The 23085-nt window shown below is 44.0% G+C and overlaps 1 protein-coding gene across 4 annotated transcripts in view; it reads left to right on the forward strand.

Annotated features, from left to right (window-relative positions):
- The first annotated feature begins 4829 nt into the window (after positions 1-4829).
- adprhl1 (ADP-ribosylhydrolase like 1) overlaps positions 4830-23085 on the forward strand; it is a 66923-nt gene continuing 48667 nt past the window's right edge. For all 4 annotated transcript variants that reach the window (XR_011886376.1, XM_072260900.1, XM_072260899.1 and 1 more), the window contains exon 1: positions 4830-5120. Coding sequence is in view for 3 of the 4 variants with exons in the window: in XM_072260900.1 (XP_072117001.1) it covers positions 4907-5120 (214 nt within the window). In the remaining variant the exon portion in view is untranslated. The remainder of the gene's footprint in view (positions 5121-23085) is intronic.

A 23085-nucleotide genomic window follows, 5' to 3' on the forward strand; every position in this document is an offset into this window, starting at 1 on the left:
AATCTCTTCATGCACAAACAGTTGGAGCTCTAGTATCGATCCCCTCTGACCACCTCGACCATGATTGTCAACCAGACGCTCCACATGAATCTGTCTCCAACTCCTCTCCTCGCCAAAGACCTGGGACCTCGGACTTCTGCTCGGGGTTAGCCAGCTTAACGCACCTTGTCATTCTCTCTCCGTCCCTTCCGCCTTCTCCCCAAAAACCCGCGCATCACAATAGCTTACAGACACACTAGAAAGAATAACACCCATTGGTTCATTTGATCTATTATCAATAATATAACCCAAACTGCTAGCGAGAGAACTTTCTCATCATTTAACATAACAAAGAAGCCATTTGAATTAGCCTACGCAGTAACATAAAAGAAGAAACCCCTTACACAAGATATTAAGAGGAATAGATAGAGTGGACAGTCAGCGCCTCTTCCCCAGAGCACCACTGCTCAATACAAGAGGACATGGCTTTCAGGTAAGGGGTGGGAAGTTCAAGGGGGATATTAGAGGAAGGTTTTTTACTTAGAGAGTGGTTGGTGCGTGGAATGCGCTGCCTGAGTCAGTGGTGGAGGCAGATACATTAGTGAAATTTAAGGGACTACGAGACAGGTGGGAATTTAAGGTGGGGGGGGGGTTATATAGGAAGCAGGGTTTAATGGTTGGCACAACATTGTGGGCCAAAGGGCCTGTACTGTGCTGTACTATTCTTTGTTCTTTGTTACATAGAGCTTAGAAAAACAGAGGGCTATGCGGTAGGGAAATTCTAAGCAGTTTCTAGAGTAGGTTACATGGTTGGCACAACATTGTGGGCTGAAGGGCCTGTAATTTGCTGTATATTTCTATGTTCTCTGTTAAGGAGGGACACCAGGCAGAATGCATAGGTGGGTGAGGAGAAGAGTTAAGAGGCTAGATTGGGGAATGGAAGAGGGAAGGGAAAAGAAAAGAACGTTTATGAGAAGGAGAAATCAATGTTTATGCCATCATGTTGGAGATTATTCAGAGAAGATATGAGGCGTTGCTCCTCCACCCTCCACTCTGTGTTCAAAAAAATTTAAAAAAACAACTACCTCTAACATCTCCCCTAAGCTTTCCTCCACTCACCTTAAATGCATATCCTCTGGTGTTGGCCATTTCTGCCCTGGGAAAAAAGTTGCTGGCTGTCTACTTTTATCAAGTCACCTCTCATCCTCCAAGGACCAGAGCCTTAGCTCATGCCATCGTGCTCTCTAACGCTTGTAAATCTCCTCACATCCTTTTAAAAGCATCCACATCCTTCCAGTAATGAGGTGACCAGAAATAAACACAATACTCTTAAGTGTGGTATAATCCTACCATTAATCTTGTACTCTACCTTCAACTTCAAGCTTCCAAGAGGTATCATATCACCCTTTTCCAGATTGAACTCCATTGACCAATTCTCCTCCTAACTCTGCATTCCATCTACAGTGGTATGTAAAAGTTTGGGAACCCCCCCCCATCAAAATTTCTGTTACTGTGAATAGTTAAGTGAGTAGAAGATGAACTGATCTCCAAAAGTTGTAAAGTTAAAGATGAAACATTCTTTTCAACATTTTAAGCAAGATCAGTGTATTATTTTTGTTTTGTACAATTTTAGAGTGAAAGGAGCACCATGTAAAAGTTTGGGCACCCCAAGAGATTTGAGCTCTCAGATAACTTTTACCAGACCTTAATTAGCTTGTTAGGGCTATAGGGCTATGGCTTGTTCACAGTCATCATTAGGAACGGCCAGGTGATGCAAATTTCAAAGCTTTATAAATACCCTGACTCCTCAAACCTTGTCCCAACAATCAGCAGCCATGGGCTCCTCTAAGCAGCTGCCTAGCACTCTGAAAATTAAAATAAATGATGCCCACAAAGCAGGAGAAGGCTATAAGAAGATAGCAAAGCGTTTTCAGGTAGCCGTTTCCTCAGTTTGTAATGTAATTAAGAAATGGCAGTTAACGGGAACGGTGGATGTCAAGTTGAGGTCCAAGACCAAGAAAACTTTCTGAGAGAACTACTCGTAGGATTGCTAGAAAGGCAAATCAAAACTCCCGTTTGACTGCAAAAGACCTTCAGGAAGGTTTAGCAGACTCTGGAGTGGTGGTGCACTGTTCTACTGCGCAGCGACACCTGCACAATTATGACCTTCATGGAAGGGTCATCGGAAGAAAACCATTCCTGCGTCCTCACCACAAAATTCAGCATCGGAAGTGCAAAATGCTCTCAATCTACTATCACCCTCCGCTTCTATGGGTCACCTAATTCTGTATCCATTCAGCTGTGTTTCCATGCCTCTTGACTTGCTTGATGAGTCTACCATAGTGCGCTTTGTCAAGTGCCTTGCTAAAATCCACATACATCACATCCACAGCTCTATCTCCATCAATCTGTTCTGCCACCTCCTCAAAATATTTGATTAGGTTCACATGACATGGCCTATCCCTCAAAAAGGATACTGACTATGCCCAATAAAACTATGATTCTCCAAACTCCTGTCCCCAAGAATCTTCTGCAATAGTTTGCCCACCGGTGACACAACACTCACAGGGGTATCATTTCCAGGATTATCCCGATTATTTTTCTTGAACAAAAGAAACACTTGCCATCTTCCATTCCTGTGGTACTACTCCTGTGGCTATAGAGGATGCAAAGATCATTGCCAATGTCCCAGTTATCCCTTCTCTTACACCCTGTAGTAATCTGGGACATATCCCAGCGGCTCTGGGGATTTGTGTATCCTAATGTTCTTCAGAAAATCCAACACCAACTCTTTCTTAACCTCAACATGAATCAAGTTCCCTCCCACTGGTAAATATTGAAGTAAAGTATTAAGGACCTCCCCTAATTTCTCCACCTTCAGGCAGGTGTTTTCCCCTTTATCCCTGAGCAGTCCTATCCCAAATCCAGTCATCCTCTAGTTCTTCATGAAGGTGTAGAATTCCTTGCGATTTCCCTCATCCTACTCACCAAGGTCTTCTCATGTCCCTTTCTAGTTCTGCTAAGTCTATTTTCAAGTTCCATCCTGGATATTCAAGAGTCCTGCCTGAGTTTGCTTCCTTCTTCCTCTTACCTAAATGTTCCAACTCTCTTGTCAACCATGGTTCCTTCACCCTACCATGCTTTCCGTCTCTTAGTGGGATAAACCTATCCAGAACCCCGTGCACGTGACCCTAAAAACTTCCACATTTCTTCTTTGCATTTCCCTGACAACCTGGGGGTGGAGCTTAGGAGACAATGGCTTTTAACGGCGACTCCTTTGTTTGCATCTTTGGAAACAGCTCTATTTCTATCTTTAACATCTCTATTTTTCCCTGTTGGGTTTCTTTCAAAGACCCTTACCAAGAGTTACACGCTGACTTCAGTTCTTTGAGGGAATGGGACCCATTCTCGGGGTCTCATGACTGGCTGCTACTCGATATACCAAGGACGCGGGTTCTGGGATTTTGTGGCTCTGGAGGTGGGCAGATTTGAGATCGGTGCCTCTGCAGGAAATTGGTGTGTTGTGAGAGTACACGGAAGATCGAAAACAACAAGCTGGCTGCTGGCTGTGTGCCCAGAAACCCAAGTTCCTTGGACGCAGAGATCAGAAAAAGCGACGCAACAGACTTTTAACATAGTAAATCAGTGAGTTGTTTGTTATGTCTCCCCTCTTGCTGTGAACTGCAGACACCTCTTTTTCCCTTATCAGGGGGAGAGAGAGCCTGTGGTATGTCAAATTACTGGGCGAATGAGTAGTCTTTGGGGTACTGCAAGTCTGTGTCTTTATTGATGCTTCGCTGCACGGTTGAGTGCCCAGTGGTGGGTGCCAATGTTTTTTTTTGCTGGTGGGGGAGGGGACTGTTGCTTTGCTGCTGCTTATGCGTGTGAGTGGGGAGCTGGGGGGACTTTGGGGTTCTAACGTTTAACTGGCATTCATTCTTTGGGGCACTCCTCTGTTTTTGAGGATAGTTGTGAACAAATAGCATGTCAAAATATATATTGTATACATATCTCTGACATTAAATGTTCCTTTGAAACCTTTGCAATAACACCTGTTCCCAATTTATGCTCCCAAATTCCTGCCTAATACTAGTGCAATTAGCCCTCCTCCAGTTAAGCACTTTTCATATCATCTGCTCTTAATTTTGCCCATGGCTATCCTAAAGGTCAGAAAGTTGTAGTCACTGTCTCTGAAATGCTCGTCCACCAAGAAGTTTGCTACCTGATCAGGTTCGTTACCCATTACTAGACCCAGTATGGCTTCTCTTCTAGTCAGCCTGTCCATATACTATGTAGGAATCCTTTCTGGACATACCTAACACATTCTGTTCCTCCTAAATCTTTTGCACTAAAGAGATGCCAGTCAATATTAGGGAAGCTGAAATCACCCATAACAACAACCCCGTTATGTTTGCACCTTTCCAAATCCTCTCTACTGAACTGCTTCTCAGTGTCCTGGTGGTTACTGGGGCTCCTATGGAATACTAGCAACAGAGTGATTGCAGATTGTTGGAACATTACTTGCGGGAAGAGTGAGGGTGCTTGGATGAGTTATTTGGAGATCGGGAGCCTACACTGTATGGAATGGTTAACATGGCAAATCACAAAGATAAAAGCAAATTCCAGCTGGGGCATTTCTCCATTATAGTACAAAGGCATCAGACAATATTTATTTCTGAGGTGGTAAGCAATATAAACTGTGTGTTAGCTAATTGCTATTCGATGGGACTGAGTGCTGTTTCCAAAAATACTCTAGCTGATTACAGTGGAAGAGAATGTTGATATCAACAGCCAGTCTGCATAAGTTTGAAGCTGCACTTGAGACACTATATATAACAAACTAACCAGTGCAGAGAGCTGCTCCCAGGGGTGGCCTGTACTCCCTGATATATTCTCCAAGGCAAGGCATTGGAATTCATTCCCAACAATGGAACTCTACAAGGCTGCCATGGTACTGGGTGGAGTTGGTGACGCACTGGGCTACAGGAATTCCAGGTGGGAGAGATGTCCCTCAGGTGTGGCCATTCTCTCTGAGCTGAAAGCTCTGGGTGGATTGGAAGGTATTACAGTATCAGCAGATGAGTGGCCTGTCAGTGACAATACAGTCATGCACATAGTGACAGCAGAGACACTCGTATCAGGTAAGAATTTAATGAAAACAATTTTATGCTTCACTGAACCATCAGATCCTTACAATTAGTACCTGTTATACATTATACTTTATTTTCGCCGAACAATTGAAACTAGAACGTACAATCATCATAGTGATATTTGATTCTGCGCTTCCCGCTACCTGGATTACAAATCGATAGCAAATATTAAAAATTTAAATTATAAATCATAAATAGAAAATACAAAAATGGAAAGTAAGGTAGTGCAAAAAAACCAAGATGCAGGTCCGGATATTTGGAGGGTACGGCCCAGATCCAGATCAGGAACCATTCAGCTGTCTTATCACAGTTGGAAAGAAGCTGTTCCCAAATCTGGCTGTACGAGTCTTCAAGCTCCTGAGCCTTCTCCCGGAGGGAAGAGGGACGAAAAATGTGTTGGCTGGGTGGTTCGTGTCCTTGATTATCCTGGCAGCACTGCTGTGACAGCGTGCGGTGTAAAGTGAGTCCACGGACGGAAGATTGGTTTGTGTGATGTGCTGGGCCGTGTTCACGATCTTCTGCAGCTTCTTCTGGTCTTGGACAGGACAACTTCCATATCAGGTTGTGATGCACCTTAGAAGAATGCTTTCTATGGTGCATCTATAAAAATTAGTGAGGGTTTTAGGGGACAGACCAAATTTCTTTAGTTTTCTCAGGAAGTAAAGGCGCTAGTGGGCCTTCTTGGAAGTGGACTCTGCTCGGTTGGACCAAGTCAGGTCATTTGTGATATTGACACCAAGGAACTTAAAGCTTTTGACCTGTTCCACTTGCGCACCACCGATGTAAATTGGGTCGTGCAGTCCACTACTCCTTCTGAAATCAACAACAAATTCCTTCGTCTTGCTGACATTGAGGGATAGGTTATTGTCTTCGCACCATGCCACCAGGTTCTTAATTTCCTCTCTGTACTCAAACTCATCATTACCCAAGATACGGCCTACAATCGTTGTGTCATCAGCAAACTTATATATTGAGTTTGATGGAAACTTGGCTACACAATCATGGGTGTACAGTGAGTACAGCAGGGGGCTGAGTACACAGCCTTATGGGGCACCAGTGCTCAGAGTGATTGCAGAGGAGAGCATGTCCCCTATTTTTACAGCCTGGGTCCTGTCTGTGAGGAAGTTGAAGATCCAGCTGCAGATCTGAGTGCTAAGGCCCAGGTTCCGGAGCTTAGGAATCAGTCTATTCGGAATGATGTTCCCCAATACACAAGGGTTGCTCTTTCAGATAAACCCTCTCCCTGTTAATTTGTGGGTTTCCTTCTGGTGCTCTTGCTCTCACATCCCAAAGACACGTGTATCAGTAGGTTAATTGGTTGCTGTAAATAGTCCCATGTGTGCAGGTAATTAGTAAAATCTGGGGGAAAGGAAAGGTATTGGTATTGACTTGTTATTATCACACTTACCAAGATAGAGCTTTTCACTCTGTCCACACTGACCAAGATAGAGTGAAAAGCTTTGTTTGCTGTCCATACCGACCATTCCATACATAAGTACGTCAAAGTAGTCAGACAGGAAAAACAGAGAACAGATGTCACAGATACCGAGAGTGTAATGCGGGAGGACAAATAAAATGCAAGGATCTCAGTGAGGTAGTTGGGGAGATTAAGAGCTCATTGTTGATGAGAGGTCTGTTCAGGCTGTTGATGGGAGTGTGGGGAGGATAAAATGGGTACAGCTAGGATTATTATAAAAGTCGGGGCTTTAGCATAGGCTCAGTGGGCGGAAAGATCTTTTTCTGTGACTTGATGATGAGAAAGTACTTGGATTCCTGCTGTCTCTTTTATGATGCTGGGAAAGTTCCAAATCCCTTGGCCACTAAATGATTACTTTGAAGTACAATGACTGTGTACTGAACAGCTTTTACCAGATGGCAGAGGGTCTGACATTCAGCAATGGCTCCTTGCCAGGTAGAAAGTTGTCATGCAATAATGGATCATGCATTGGTGATTCGGAGTGACCTCATTTCTCACTAGCCTACATTATAGAGGCTTTCCTTCCCACCACCCTCTCATTTCCAACTCTTCACTCTGCTTTTAGGATCGCCGGACAGAAGAAGCCCAGACCCACCCCTACCCCTCCCCACAATCTAACCAGACCAGGTTTTTACAAGGGCATGTTATATGAGTCAGATCTCATGGCTAATCTTCTGTCACTTGGCTCTTGGTGTTCACTTCTGATTGGTTCTTAAGGAAGGTGGTTTGCAAAGACCTAAACAGTTTGTAAACTTGAAGGAAAATTAAATAATGCACTGGACAGAACATTCCAAAGGAAAGGGGTAAAGGCTAGAAGACAAACCAGTAATCCAAGGAAAAGGGATGAGAAATTTGAGAAACACACACAAAAAGCTGAGTTCCTCCAACATTTTGTGTGTGTTGCTTGGATTTCCAGCATCTGCAGATTTTCTCTTGTTTGAGAAATTAGAGAAGTGGACAAAGCTAACCCTGACATATTTTCTGCTACACTGTGGCACGGACTAGAAGGGCTGAGATGGTCTGTTTCCGTGCTGTAATTGTTATATATTTATAATTTGTCCCATGCTATTCTGGAATCTCAGTCAAATAATGTTAAGTGTATGTAGAACAAGATTCCAATGTCAGGCTGATGAGTGAATGTAAATAGACAGGATGTCTTCCATTCCATTAGAGAATATTGCCCTCTGCTCTGAAACATGGCCCAGTTGGCCAGTGAGAGGCTTTTCTTAAGCTTCAAATTAAGGTAGGCTAAAGTGCAGAAACAGATCAGACCTCAAGAACAAACACAGATATTACCTGACTCGTTGAGTTCCTCCAGCAGTTCACTTTTGCTCCAGATCCCAGTGTCTGGAGAACTCCAAGACCATGGTGCTGCCAAACAGCCAGTCTCCCCACCTAATAGGGCACTTATTCAAGACTTTGATCAACTGATATTTGGTTAGTAAGGCAATCAAAAAATGCAGGAATGAAGCTGAAAGGTGGGGCTTGAAGATGAGCTGCCATCTAATGGAATGGTAAGAGCAGACTAGGGAGACTCAGGGGTCCTCTCCTCCCCCTGCTGCTTATAGAATAGTACAGCACAGAATAGTACAACACAGTACAGGCCCTTCGGCCCACAATGTTGTGCTGACCCTCAAACCCTGCCCCCTATATAAGCCCCCACCTTAAATTCCTCCATATACCTGTCTAGTAGTCTCTTAAACTTCACTAGTGTATCTGCCTCCACCACTGACTCAGGCAGTGCATTCTATGCACCAACCACTCTCTGAGTAAGAAACCTTCCTCTAATATCCCCCTTGAACTTCCCACCCCTTACCTTAAAGCCATGTCCTCTTGTATTGAGCAGTGGTGCTCTGGGGAAGAGGCGCTGGCTATCCACTCTATCTATTCCTCTTATTAGCTTGTACACCTCTATCATGTCTCCTCTCATCCTCCTCTCCAAAGAGTAAAGCCCTAGCTCCCTTAATCTCTGATCATAATGCATACTCTCTAAACCAGGTAGCATCCTGGTAAATCTCCTCTGTACCCTTTCTAATGCTTCGACATCCTTCCTATAGTGAGGCGACCAGAACTGGACACAGTACTCCAAGTGTGGCCTAACCAGAATTTTATAGAGCTGCATCATTACATCGCGGCTCTTAAACTCTATCCCTCGACTTATGAAAGCTAACACCCCATAAGCTTTCTTAACTACCCTATCCACCTGTGAGGCAACTTTCAGGGATCTGTGGACATGTACCCCGCGATCCCTCTGCTCCTCCACACTACCAAGTATCCTGCCATTTACTTTGTACTCTGCCTTGGAGTTTGTCCTTCCAAAGTGTACCACCTCACACTTCTCCGGGTTGAACTCCATCTGCCACTTCTCAGCCCGCTTCTGCATCCTATCAATGTCTCTCTGCAATCTTCGACAATCCTCTACACTATCTACAACACCACCAACATTTGTGTCATCTGCAAACTTGCCAACCCACCCTTCTACCCCCACATCCAGGTCGTTTTTATCTCCTGAAAGATCCATCTCTAAATAAGTGCTAATGTAGACAATGAAGAAGGTCAACAACACTTACAGGAGGAATCTTGATCAGCTGGTTCAGTGGACTGGAGAATGGCAAATGCAATTCAGATAATTACAAGGCATTGCTTTTTGTTCAGTCAATCAGGGCAAGGCTTTCACAGTGAACAGGATGGTTCTGGGGAGTGTGGTAGAACAAAGGGACTTAGGAGTACAAGTATGTGGTATCACAGGTGGACAGGGTGGTGAAGAAGATGTTTATAATGTTGGCCTTGATCAGTCAAGGCACTTATAGAAGTTGGAACATAATGTTGCAGTTATACAAGGTATTGGAGCAACTGTGTTTGGAATATTGTATAGAATTTTGATCTCGCTATTATAGGAAAGATGTCATTAAACTGGAAAGAGTGCATTGAAGATTTACAAGAATGTTGTGAGGACTCAAGGGCCTGAGTCAGAGGGAGTGGTTGGGGAAGCAAAGGCTTTATTTCTTAGAACGTAGAACATAAGGGGTGGCCTTCCCTTCCCTTCAACCATTCAATTCTTGGTAAAAACCACCTTTCTCTGAAAGTTCTGTATGATTTATGTCTGTGTTTTTTTTTTGTGAATGCTGCTTATCTGCTGCTTTGTGGTTGAAACGCTGCTCCAACTAAGTTCTTCATTGCACCTGTGTGTATAGAAACTTGTGCATATTTGGCCTTGGCTTAGAAAAGTGTACAAAATCAAGAGGGTCATATACAAGTTGAATGCCCACAGTGTTTTTCTCTGGGAAAGGGAATCAGAAACCAGAAAACATATGTTTAGGCGGGAGGGGAAAGAACTGAAAGGGACCTGAGGGGGCAACTTCTTTACACAGTGGTTGGTAAGTATATAGAATGAGCTTCCAGAAGAAGTTGGGGAGGTGGGTCAATATCAGTGTTTAAAGACATGGATAAGAAAGTTTTGGAGGGATATGGGATAAATGGGACTGGCTAGGTGGGCATCTTGTTCAGCATAGACCAGTTGGGCTGAAGGGCCTGTGTCTGTGCTGTATGGCTCCATGACCTAACGTGACCTTTTCTGAATGTGCCATGAAGTGCCTTGCAAAGTTTTACCAAGCCAAATGTCACATATAATAAAAGTTGTTGGCACTGAATGTCCAACAAAAAGCTGTAGTTTTAATGTTGTAAATAGGGTAAATTGCCCTTTGCCAAGAAAGTGTCGCACAAAACCAACACTAGCCACATAAGAAGTAATGGTCAAGTAGGGTGGTAGGGGGCAATCAAATGAGAGACAGGTTGAAAGGAAGAGAGTTCAAAGGAAATACCGGACTCAGGGTAATGTCAGCTAAAGGCGTGGTGGGCAAGGGTGATGTGATGGAGACCAGGAATGTACAAAAGGAGGCGAAATGCAGAGAGCTTGGTGGGTTGGAGGAAGGTAGAGGTAATGAGTGAGAAGGGTTACAGAAGTTTTCACCACAATAGACCAAATTGTGTCCAAGTTCCTGGACCAGGCTGTTCCAAAGGGATGGAAATACCAAATTTCCATGGTCTTCTGAGCCCAGATACATAAACACGAGGAAATCTACAGATGCTGGAATTTCAAGCAACACACATAGAAGTTGCTGGTGAACGCAGCAGGCCAGGCAGCATCTCTAAGAAGAGGTACAGTCGACGTTTCAGGCCGAGACCCTTCATCAGGACTAACTGAAGGAAGAGTGAGTAAGAGATTTGAAAGTGGGCGGGGGAGGGGAAGATCCAAAATGATAGGAGAAGACAGGAGGGGGAGGGATGGAGCCAAAAGCTGGACAGGTGATAGGCAAAAGGGATATGAGAGGATCATGGGACAGGAGGTCCGGGAAGAAAGAGTTAGTAAGCGATTTGAAAGTGGGAGGGGGAGGGGGAGATCCAAAATGATAGGAGAAGACAGGAGGGGGAGGGATGGAGCCAAGAGCTGGGCAGGTGATTGGCAAAAGGGATATGAGAGGATCATGGGACAGGAGGCCCAGGGAGAAGGAAATGGGGGAGGGGGGGGAAATCCAGAGGATGGGCAAGGGGTATAGTCAGAGGCACAGAGGGAGAAAAAGGAGAGAGAGAAAAAGAATATATATATAAATAAATAATGGATGGGGTACGAGGGGGAGTTAGAGTTTATTGTCATGCTCTAGCACATGTCTGCACAGTTGCAATGAGAAACTTGCAGCAACATCACAGAAAAATCGCAACAGATAAGCAGCCTTCACAAGAAAAACATAAACATAAATGATGCACAGGTTTTTTTTACAAGAAAACACAATGAGAATAAAATAAATAAATTTTAGTGCAAAGTTGTCAAAGTGGTCACAGTGTTGCTGAACTCTAGTGATTAGGCTTTGCTGGTTGGTTTGAAGGGAAGTAGCTGTTCTTGAACCTGGGGGGGAACTCCAGGCTTCTGTATCTCATTCCTAAGGGTAGTAGCAAGAAGATAGCATGGCCTGGATGTTGGGGAGCTTTGGTGTTAGATGTTGCCTTCTTTAGCCAGTGCCTCCTGTCAATATTACCAATGGTGGGGAGGGCTGTGGGCATAGTCCACGACTCTGTGCAGCTTTTTACAATCCAGTGCATCTGAATTACCATACTAGACCATGATGCCATCAGCTGGGATACTTCCAACATGAGTTCAATGACACCTGAAGCTCCTTAAGCTCTTAAGAAAGTAATGATGCTGCTACAATTTCCTTACTAGTGCACCTATATGCTGGGCCCAGGACAGGCCATCAGATATGTTAACACCCAGCTGCTGATTTTCTCCATAGACGTAGAATGACACATATTAACCTCCTTCCTGTTGCAGTCAACAATCAGCTCTCTATGATTGCTGACACTGAATGAGAGATTGTGTGGCACCACTCAGCCACGGATCCCATCTCACCCCAGTATGTTGATTTGTCACCACCTGTGACTTTACCAACAGCAGTAGTGCTGTCAGTCAATTTGAAGATAGCATGGGAGTCTCCAATAGAAGCACCTGACTCTTGGAGTAGAAAGCATTTTGTTTTTTTAACTTATTTTCCTTTGCTTTTACACTTTAATAATCTTTTATTCCATCACTTTCATGAGCTGAGGAGTGGTGGGGAGCTGGCAGATGGAATAATGTGGCAATACTAGGAAGAGAACAGAAAATGATGGGTTTTGGGCCCCATATCTAAGAAAAGATGTGCTGACTTTGAAGATACAGAGACGGTTCACAAGAGTGATCCTGGGAGTGCAAAGCAACATGTGACATGCATTTGGTGTCCGGGCTTTTCCTTGTTCAAGAAGGAAGAGGGTGGGGGAGGGGAATCTCATTGAAATATGCTAGATACTGAAGGGCCTATAATAAAGGGAACATGGAGAGGATGTTTTTATCACTCAGAGAATCTAGAATCCAAGGACACAGCCTCAGAATGAAGAGACATCCCTTTAGAACTGAGATGAGGAGGAACTTCTTCAGCAAGCAGGTGGTGAATTTGTGGAATTCATTTCCATTGAGGGCTGTCTTTGGGTGTCTTTATGGCAGAGACTGTTAGTTCTTGATTGGTAAAGAGATTAAGGGTTATGTACAAGAAAAGAGAATGCTGCTGGAAAAAAATCAACCATAATTAAATCATGAAGCGGACTCGGTGGGCTGAATGACCTAATTCTGGCCCTATAGCTTATGGAAAAGCAGATAATTTGTTAAATGGTGTGACATTGGGCAGTATTTATTATTAAACCGAGGGATTTAGGTTCCTGAAAGTGGCAGCAGATGTAGACAGGCTGCTGAAGAAGCTGTGTGGGATGGTTACATTCACTGTATGGTGCACAGACTATGACAGCCAGAAGTTTATAGTTAGTTGGTTGTCAATGACAGGAGACCTGTGCCAAAGAGGTTTTAAAGTGGATAAGCCACAGTTCCTCGTGTGTTTTTGGAAGTCTGGGTTCATTGGTACGAGTCGTCATCACAAACTGTGCTCTTGCTTGCAGTGGATGACCATGACATCTGCACCTTAGCATGTCATTTGCTCTCCTTGAAGCAATGCAGAACAGTCTTCTTGGCTCCACCTGGTCCACCAGAGCTGACTTCACATGCTAGGACAGGCATGTCCCTCTCTGACCAGGATATGAGGCCTTCCGGTTACTCTCAGCTCGTTCAGCCTGCCTGCCTAAGTGGTGCACTGAAGTGTGGCTGCTGTTGCATGCAAACAGCTACATGGAGCCACAGGGGCCCAAAGGTGAGTGAGCTGCCCTGGAATGGTCATGTCAAGCCCTTTCACCAGAGGTGCTGGACACCCCATATACCCCAACGTTCTAGCCAACACCATCCCAATTATATGCCATGTTGTATGATGTGGGCAGTCATGGATGGAAATCTGTCTTTAATCCAAAGCTCTTCATATTCTTTTCTCTACCTGTGACCATGATTGTTCTTGGCATATTTTTCTACAGAAATGGTTTGCCATTGCCTTCTAGGCAGAGTCTTTACAAGATAGGTGACCCCAGGCATTATCAACTCCCTTCAGAGACTGTCTGGCATCAGTGGTTGCATAACCAGGACTTAATATGCACCAGCTACTCGTACTACCATCCACCACCTGCTCCTATGGCTTCATGTGACCCTGATCGGGGGGCAGAGCTGGTGCTACACCTTGCCCAAGGGTGACCTGCAGGCTGGCAGAGTAAAGGAACACCTTACACTTCATTTGACAGAGACATATCTCTACCCCACCACCCAAAAGGTTATAGAACAACTCAATAAAATATTTGTTAGGTCATAGCTGGAGTACGACGTACAGTTCTGGTCACCACACTACAGGAAAGAGGGGTGGCACTGGAGAGGGTGGAAAAGAGATTCATCGGGTTTTTGGCTGAAGAGAAACTGGAGAGGGTGTATCTATTTTCCTTGGAGCAGTGGAGGAGGCTAAGAGGTAGCCAGACAGAGGTTGACAAAATACTAAGGAACACTGACAGGCTGGATGGTGAGCTACCTTGCTTCTTCAGATCCAAGGACATAAGTTTAGGGTGAGGATGAAGAAATGTAGGAAGAGTGGTTGGTGTTTGGAACTTGTGATAGAGTCATAGAGCAGTACAGCACAGAAGTGGGCCCTTTGGCCCATCTAGTCCATGCTGAAGCCAATTATACTGCCTACTCTCATCGACCTGCACTGGAGTGGTAGTCCTCCATACCCCTACCATCCTTGCACCTATCTAAACTTGTCTGAAGCATTGAAATCGAGCTCGCATACACCATTTGTGCTGGCAGCTCATTCCACACTCTCACAACCCTCTGAATGAAGAAGTTTCCCCCCACGTTCCCCTTAAACTTCTTACCTTTCACCCTTAAACCATGACCTCTGGTTGTAGTCCCACCCAACCTTAGTAGAAAAAGCCTGTTTGTATGAATACTATCTATACCCCTCATAAATCTCCTCTCAGCCTTCTACATTCCAAAGATACAGTCCAACCCTAATCAATCTTTCCTTAGCTCGGGTTCTCTGGTGGTCCCAGCAACATCCTTGTACATTTCTTCTGCACGCTTTCAAACTTGCTTACATCTTTCCTGTAGGAGGGTGATGAAAACTGTACACAATACTCCAAATTAGGCCTCACCAATGTCTTGTACAACTTCAACATGCCATTCTAACTCCTGTACTCAATACATTGATATATGAAGGCCAATGTGCCAAAAGGTTTCTTTATGATCCTATCGACCTGTGACGCCACTTTCAATGAATTATGGACCTGTATTCCCAGATTTCTGTTCTACCACAATCCTCAGTGCCCTACTGTTTACTGCGTAAGACCTACCCTACTGAAATGTAACACCTCGTACTTGTCTGCATTATATTCCATATGCCATTGTTCAGCCTACTTTTCCAGCTGATGCAGATCTCTCTGCAAGCCATGATAGACTTCCTCACGTCCACTATACCCCCCAATCTTCCAATCTTCGCGTCATCCGCAAATTTGCTGATCCAGTTAACGACATTATCATTCAGATCATTGCTATAGATGACAAACAATAAAGGACCCAGCACTTCTCCCTACAGCACACCACTAGACAAAGAGGCAACCTTTTATTACTATGCTCTGGCTTCTTCAACAAAGCTAATGTCTAATCCAATTTACTACCTCATCCTGAATGCCGAGTAATTGAACCTTCTTGACCAACTTTCCATGCAGGACTTTGTTGAAGTCCATGTAGTCACCATCCACTGCCTTGCCTTCGTCAACCTTCCTGGTAACTTCATTGACAAATTCTGTAAGGTTGGTTAGACGTGACCTACCATGCATGAGGCCATGCTGACTAGTCAATGTCTATCCAAATGTCATATATCCAGTCCCTTAGAATACCTTCCAATAACTTTCCCACAACTGATGTCAGACTCACTAGCCTATAATTTCCTTGTTCTTTAGACCCTGTTTAAAACAGTGGAACAATATTTCTGCACTTGCCTCCTGTAGGGTCTGAGGGAATATCTTGTCAGGTCCTGGGGATTTATCTACCCTGATTTGCCTCAGGGTAGCAAACACCTTCTCCTCTGTAATCTGTATGGGGTCCATGAAGTTGATGTCCCTTTGCCTCGCTTCTGTAGGCTTCTAAATGTCTCGTGTAATGATGAGTTTGAGTACAGAGAGGAAATTAAGAACCTGGCGGCATGGTGCAAGGACAATAACCTATCCCTCAACGTCAGCAAGATGAAGGAATTGGTTGTAGACTTCAGAAGGAGTAGCGGACCGCACGACCCAATTTACATCGGTGGTACGCAAGTGGAACAGGTCAAAAGCTTTAAGTTCCTCGGGGTCAATATCACAAATGACCTGACTTGGTCCAACCAAGCAGAGTTCACTGCCAAGAAGGCCCACCAGTGCCTTTACTTCCTGAGGAAACTAAAGAAATTTGGCCTGTCCCCTAAAACCCTCACTAATTTTTATAAATGCACCATAGAAAGCATTCTTCTAGGGTGCATCACAACCTGGTATGGAAGCCGTCCTGTCCAAGACCAAAAGAAGCCTCGGAAAATCGTGAACACAGTCCAGCACATCACACAAACCAATCTTCCGTCCTTGGACTCACTTTACACCGCACGCTGTCGGAGCAGTGCTGCCAGGATAATCAAGGACACGACCCACCCAGCCAACACACTTTTCGTCCCTCTTCCCTCCAGGAGAAGGTTCAGGAGCTTGAAGACTCGTACAGCCAGATTTGAGAACAGCTTCTTTCCAACTGTGATAAGACTGCTGAACAGATCCTGACCCGGATCTGGGCCGTACCCTCCAAATATCCGGACCTGCCTCTCGGTTTTTTTGCACTAACTTACTTTCCATTTTTCTATTTTCTATTTATGATTTATAATTTAAAATTTTAATATTTACTAATTTTTACTATTTTAGTATTTTTAATATTTAATATTTGTAATCCAGGGAGTGGAAAACGCAGAATCAAGTATCGCTGTGATGATTGTACGTTCTAGTATCAATTGTTTGGCGACAATAAAGTATAAAGTATAAAGTATAAATACAAGTGCAAAGAATGCATTTAAGTTTTCCTCATCCGTTTTGGCTCCACACATGGGTTATCATTCTGGTCTTCCAGAGAAATAATGTTGCCCCTTGCAATCCTTCTGCTCTTAACATATATGTAGAATCCCTTAGGATTCTCCTTCACCTTGTCTGTTAGAGCAACTTCATGCCTTATTTTAGCCCTCGTGATTTCTTTCATAAGTGTTCTCTTGCATTTCTTGCAAGAGAAATAAGCTCTTCATTTGTTCCTACGTGTCTATACCTGCTATGCACCTTCTTTTTTCTCTTAGCCATGGCCTCAATATCTCTTGAAAACATTCCTTACACTTATTATCTTTGCCTTTTATTCTGACAAGCTTTGTACTTTTAAAATTTCTCTTTTGAAGGCTCACCAAGTACACCTTTGCCAGAAAACAGCCTGTCCCAATCCACACTTGCCAAATCATTTCTGCTGCCGTCAGAATTGACCTTTCTCCAACTTAGAACCTTCACCCGTATACCTTTTCGTATACTTACTTTGAAACTAATGGCATTGTGATCACTAGGTGGAAAATGTTCTCCTGCATCAACTTTTGATACCTGCCCTGTCTCATTCCTTAACAGCAGATCTAGTATTGCATGCTCTCTCATTGGAACTTCTACGTACTGATGAAAGAAACTTCCCTGAACATATTTGACAAACTTTCTCCCATCTAGTCCCTTTTACATTAAGGGATTCCCAGTCAGTATGTGGAAAGTAAAAATCATCTACTATAACAACCTTATATTTCTTGCAGCAGTCGGCGATCTCTTTACAAATTTGTTTCTCTAAATCCTTAGGATTGTTGGGTGGTCCATAATATAGACCCATTAAGGTGGTCATACCTTTCTTATTTCTCAGTTCCACCCATAAGGCCTCACTAGACGAGCTCTCCAGTCTGTCTGACGGAGCACTGCTGTGACTAGTAATGCCACCCCTCCTGTAATCCCTCCCACCCTTTCGCATCTGAAACAATGGAACCCGGACTATCGAGCTGCCTCTCCTGCAACCAAATCTCACTAATGGCTACAATAGCATAATTCCAGGTGTTGATCTATGTCCTGAATTCATCTACCTTTTCTACAATGCTTCTTCCATTAAAGTATACTCAGCTTAGGACACTAGTCACACAATGCTCAACCTTTTGATTCCTAACTTTGTCTGAGGTCTTACCAACATCTGCATCCTCTAACTGTTCTGGCACTCTGGTTTCCATTCCCCTGCAACTCTAGTTTAAACCCCTCTGTGCAGCATTAACGAACCTTCCTGCTAGGATATTAGTCCCTCTCCAGTTCAGGTGCAAACTGCCCCTTTATACAGTTCCCTCCTTTTCTCTGGAAGAGAGCCCAATGATCCACAAATCTTATGTCCCCCTCCTACACCAACTCCTTAGCCACGTGTTAAACTATATAATCTTCCTAGTTCTGGCCTCACTAGCATGTGGCATGGGCAGCAATCCTGAGATCACAACCCTGGATGTCCTGCCCTTTAACTTAGCACCTAACTGCCTGAACCCCCTGTTCAGAACCTCGTCCCTCCTCACTTGTCCTACCCACCCACCTCATTGGTACCTACATGGACCATGACCTCTGGTTGTTCACCCTCCCACTTAAGAATGCTGAGGACTCAATCCAAGATGTCCCGGACCCTGACACCCGGGAGGCAGCATGCCATCCGGGAATCTCATTCCTGTCCATTCCCTAAACTAACAAATCCCCTATCACCACAGCGCGCCTCTTCTCCCCCTTCTCTCTGATACACAGAGCCAGACTCAGTGGCAGAGATCTGACCACTGTGACTTTCCTCTGTTAGGTCATCCTCCCTGACAGTATCCAAAGTGATATACCTTGATATTGAGGGGGATGGCCACAAGTGTACTCTGCACTGGCTCCTTCACCCCCTTCCCTTTCCTGACTGTCACCCAGTTTCCTATGTCCTACACCTTGGGTGTACCTACTTCTCTAAATGTCCTACCTATCACCCCCTTAGCTTCCGGAATAATCTGGAGTTCATCCAGTTCCAGCTCCAACTCCTTCATGTACATTGTTTGAAGCTGCAGCTGGATGCAATTCTCGCAGTTGCAGTTGTCAGGGACAATAGACAATAGGTGCAGAATTAGGCCATTCGGCCCTTCGAGCCAGCACCACCATTCACTGTGATCGTGGCTGATCATCCACAATCAGTACCCCGTTCCTGCCTTCCCCCCATATACCTTGACTCCGCTATCATTAAGAGCTCTATCTAACTCTTTCTTGAAAGCATCCAGAGAATTGGCCTCCACAGCCTTCTGAGGCAGAGCATTCCACAGATCCACAACACTCTGGGTGAAAAAGTTTTTCCTCAACTCTGTTCTAAATGGCCTACCCCTTATTCTCAAATTGTGGCCTCTGGTTCTGGACCCCCGCCAACATCAGGAACATGTTTCCTGCCTCTAGCGTGTCCAATCCCTTAATAATCTTATATGTTTCAATCAGATCCCCTCCCATCCTTCTAAATTCCAGTGTATCCAAGATGTGGTCTTACCAGGGCCCTGTACAACTACAGAAGGACCTCTTTGTTCCTATACTCAAATCCCCTTGTTATGAAGGCCAACATGCCATTAGCTTTCTTCACTACCTGCTGTACCTGCATGCTTACTTTCAGTGGCTGATGAACAAGGACACCAAGATCTCGTTTTACTTCCCCTTTTCCTAACTTGACACCATTCAGATAGTAATCTGCCTTCCTGTTCTTGCCACCAAAGTGGATAACCTCACATTTATCCACATTAAACTGCACCTGCCCACTCACCCAACCTGTCCAAGTCACCCTGCATTATCTCAACATCCTTTGCACATTTCACACTGCCACCCAGCTTTGTGTCATCTGCAAATTTGCTAATGTTACTTTCAATCCCTTCATCTAAATCATTAATGTATATTGTAAATAGCTGTGGTCCCGGCACCGAGCCCTGCGGTACCCCACTAGTCACTGCCTGCCATTCTGAAAGGGACACATTCATCCCTACTCTTTGTTTCCTGTCTGCCAACCAATTTTCTATCCATGTCAGTACCCTACCCCCAATACTATGTGCTCTAATTTTACACACTAATCTCCTATGTGGGACCTTATCAAAGGCTTTCTGAAAGTCCAGGTACACGACATCCACTGGTTCTCCCTTGTCCATTTTCATAGTTACATCCTCAAAAAATTCCAGAAGATTAGTCAAGTATGATTTCCCCTTGGTAAATCCATGCTGACTCGGACTGATCCTGTTATTGCTATCCAAATGTGCCGCTATTTCATCTTTTATAATTGACTCCAGCATCTTCCCCACCACTGATGTCAGGCTAACTGGTCTATAAGTCCCTGTTTTCTCTCTCCCTCCTTTCTTAAAAAGTGGGATAACATTAGCTACCCTCCAGTCCTCAGGAACTGATCCTGAATCTATAGAACATTGGAAAATAATTACCAATGCATCCACGATTTCTAGAGCCACCTCCTTAATTACCCTGGGATGCAGACCATCAGGCCCTGGGGATTTATCAGCCTTCAGTCCCATCAGTCTATCCAACACCATTTTCTGCCTAATGCGAATCTCCTTCAATTCCTCCATTACCATAGGTCCTCTGGACACTATTACACCTGGGAGATTGTTTGTGTCTTCCCTAGTGAAGACAGATCCAAAGTGCCTGTTCAACTCATCTGCCATTTCCTTGTTCCCCATAATAAATTCACCCATTTCTGTCTTCAAGGGCCCAACTTTGGTCTTAACTAATTTTTTTCCTCTTCACATACCTAAAGAAGCTTTTACTATCCTCCTTTATATTCTTGGCTAGCTTGCCTTCGTATCTCATCTTTTCTCCCCATATTGCCTTTTTAGTTATCCTCTGTTGCTCTTTAAACTGGAGGTCTCCCTGCCTTCCCACATGCCCCAAGAGGAGAATTCCACTATCCTGCCTGGCATCGAAAAGAAGAAAAATCTTTACCTAGAGCTTTTATTTTCGTGTTCTCTGACTGAAGCCTCTCTTCACTGAATCTTTGAAGAGGTAAAGTCTCAAGATCACCACTCTGACTCTGTCTCCTCCAATAATGGCAGCTGTACATGCCCCTGCCTTCCTTTAATTTGCTAATCAGTCCAAAATGCTGATTGGTTGCTGTTCAAAGCTCAGCTGCCTTTTTCTACTCGGGCAGTGGACCTGAGTGAAATCCCCTCACCTCAAACTTCTGATCAAATCTCAATTCCAATGTTGCCTGAGTGGGTTGGAAGCAAAGACATGCTGAGCTGAAGGGTTTGTTTCTCTGCTGTATGACACAGAGATCTAGGTTTGCTTATAACCAAGACACCAAATGTGCAACAGGCAATTAGGAGGGAAACTGGAATATAAGGCTCAAAAGGCTGCAGATGCTTGAAATATGAAGCAGCATATTTGTTGGAGGAACTCAACGGATCAGACAGTATCTGTGGAGGGAATTGAGCAGTTAATGGTTTGGTTCGAGACTCTTCACCTGGACTGAGAGACAGGGGAGAGATAGCCAGGTGAGGGGAAGGAGTGGGGTAATAGCAGGCAGGTGACAGGTGGATCCAGGTGAGGGGGAGGAGGAGAGAGTGGGAATGGCATTGGAAACTAGGAAGTGATTCGTGGAAGTGAAAAAGGGCTGAAGAAAATGGAATATGACAGGAGAGGATGGTGGAGAATGGAATAAAGGGAAGAAGGTGGGGAGGGGATTTGGTGGGGGTGAGTGGGGTGATGGTGAGGGTGGGAATGGGGCTAGTTCAATCAAGAGGAAAGAGAAAAGAAAAAAATGGGGAAAAGGGATGAAAGAGTTCTTAATTACAGGACAATTTGAATACAAAGGTAAGCCATATCAAGTGAGTAGGTGCCTAATGAGAGCCAGTCAGAGTATTGCATTATCTTGGGTTTCCTTACCCAAGAAAGAATGTACTTGCCATAAAATGAGTGCAGCAAAGTTTCACAGATTGGTTCCAGGCACAGCAGATCTGCTGTGAGAGGGGAGACTGTGGATTTCTTTAGAGCTTTGAGTAAGAGGGAATCTCATCAAAACTCAGAAAAGAATAGACAGACTAGATGTAGGGAGGGGGTTACATTGTCATGTATAGTTTATGGAAAAGAGTTACTCTTTTCCACAGATGCTGCCCGACCTGCTCAGTTCCTCCAGCACTTCTGTGTCTGTTGCTTTGGATTTCCAGCATCTGCAGATTTTCTCATGTTTGTGGCTAATTTATGCATAACTTATATCTTTTACATGAACCTACATGCCAGTGATGCTGCTGTAAACAAATTTTTCATTTTACCTATACTTCACCATCCCACCTCACACAGGACAATAAATTTGTCTTGACTGGATAGTCTAGGACTAGCAGAACACAGGTTGAAAACAAGGGGTGGGATCTGGTGTTTAGGAATTGAGGTGAGGAAAAGTTCATCTCTTTAGGTGATAAATAAAGGATTGAAGGTATTATACTTAAATGCATGCAGTTTACAGAATAAGGTAGATGATCTTGTAGCGCAGTTAGAGATTGGCAGGTAAGACATTGAGGGCATCAGTAGGTCATGGCTGAAGGAAGATCATAGTTGAGATCTTAACATCCAAGGGTATATGTTATATCAAAAGGACAGACAGATATGTAATGGGTGTAGGGTGGCACTGTTGGTAAAAAATGAAATGAAATCCTGAGAAAGAGGTGACATACAATCAGAAGATGTAAAATCCTTGTGGGTAGAGTTAAGAAACTGCAAGAGTAAAAAGACTCTGATGGGAGTTAGACACAGGCCCCCAAACAGTAGCCAGGATGTGGGATACATATTATAATGGACAATAGAAAAGGCATGTAATAAGGGCAATATGATGATAGTCATGAGTGATTTCATATGCAGGAAGAGTGTAAAAATCAGATTGGTGTTGGATCCCAAGAGAGGAAATTTGTCGAATGTCTATGAAATGACTTTTTAGAGCAGCTTGTGGTTGAGCCCACTGGGCAAAAAGCACTTCTGAATTGGGTGTTATGCAATGAACCAGATCTGATTAGGGAGCTTAAGGTAAGGGAACCTTAGGAGGCAGTGATAATAATATGATAGAATTCACCCTGCAATTTGAGAGAGAGAATATAAAATCAGATGTGTCAGTATTACAGTGGAGTAAAGGGAATTACAGAGGTATGAGAGAGGAATCAGAATCCAGTTTAATACCTCACAAACTGTGAAATTTGTAAACTTTGCATCAGTAGTACAATACAGTACATAAATATAGAAACAAATTGAATACGTACATTAAATAGTTAAATGAAAATAAGTAGAGCAAAAAACAGGAATAAAAAAATGTAGTGAGGTGGTGTTCAGGGGTTCATTGTCCATTTAGGAATCGGATGGCAGAGGGGAAGAGGCTATTCCTGAATCACTGAGTGTGTGTCTTCAGGCTCCTGGTACCTCCTTCTTGATGGTAAC

This window comes from Mobula birostris, chromosome 6, assembly GCF_030028105.1.
Source record: "Mobula birostris isolate sMobBir1 chromosome 6, sMobBir1.hap1, whole genome shotgun sequence".
NCBI lineage: Eukaryota > Metazoa > Chordata > Chondrichthyes > Myliobatiformes > Myliobatidae > Mobula > Mobula birostris.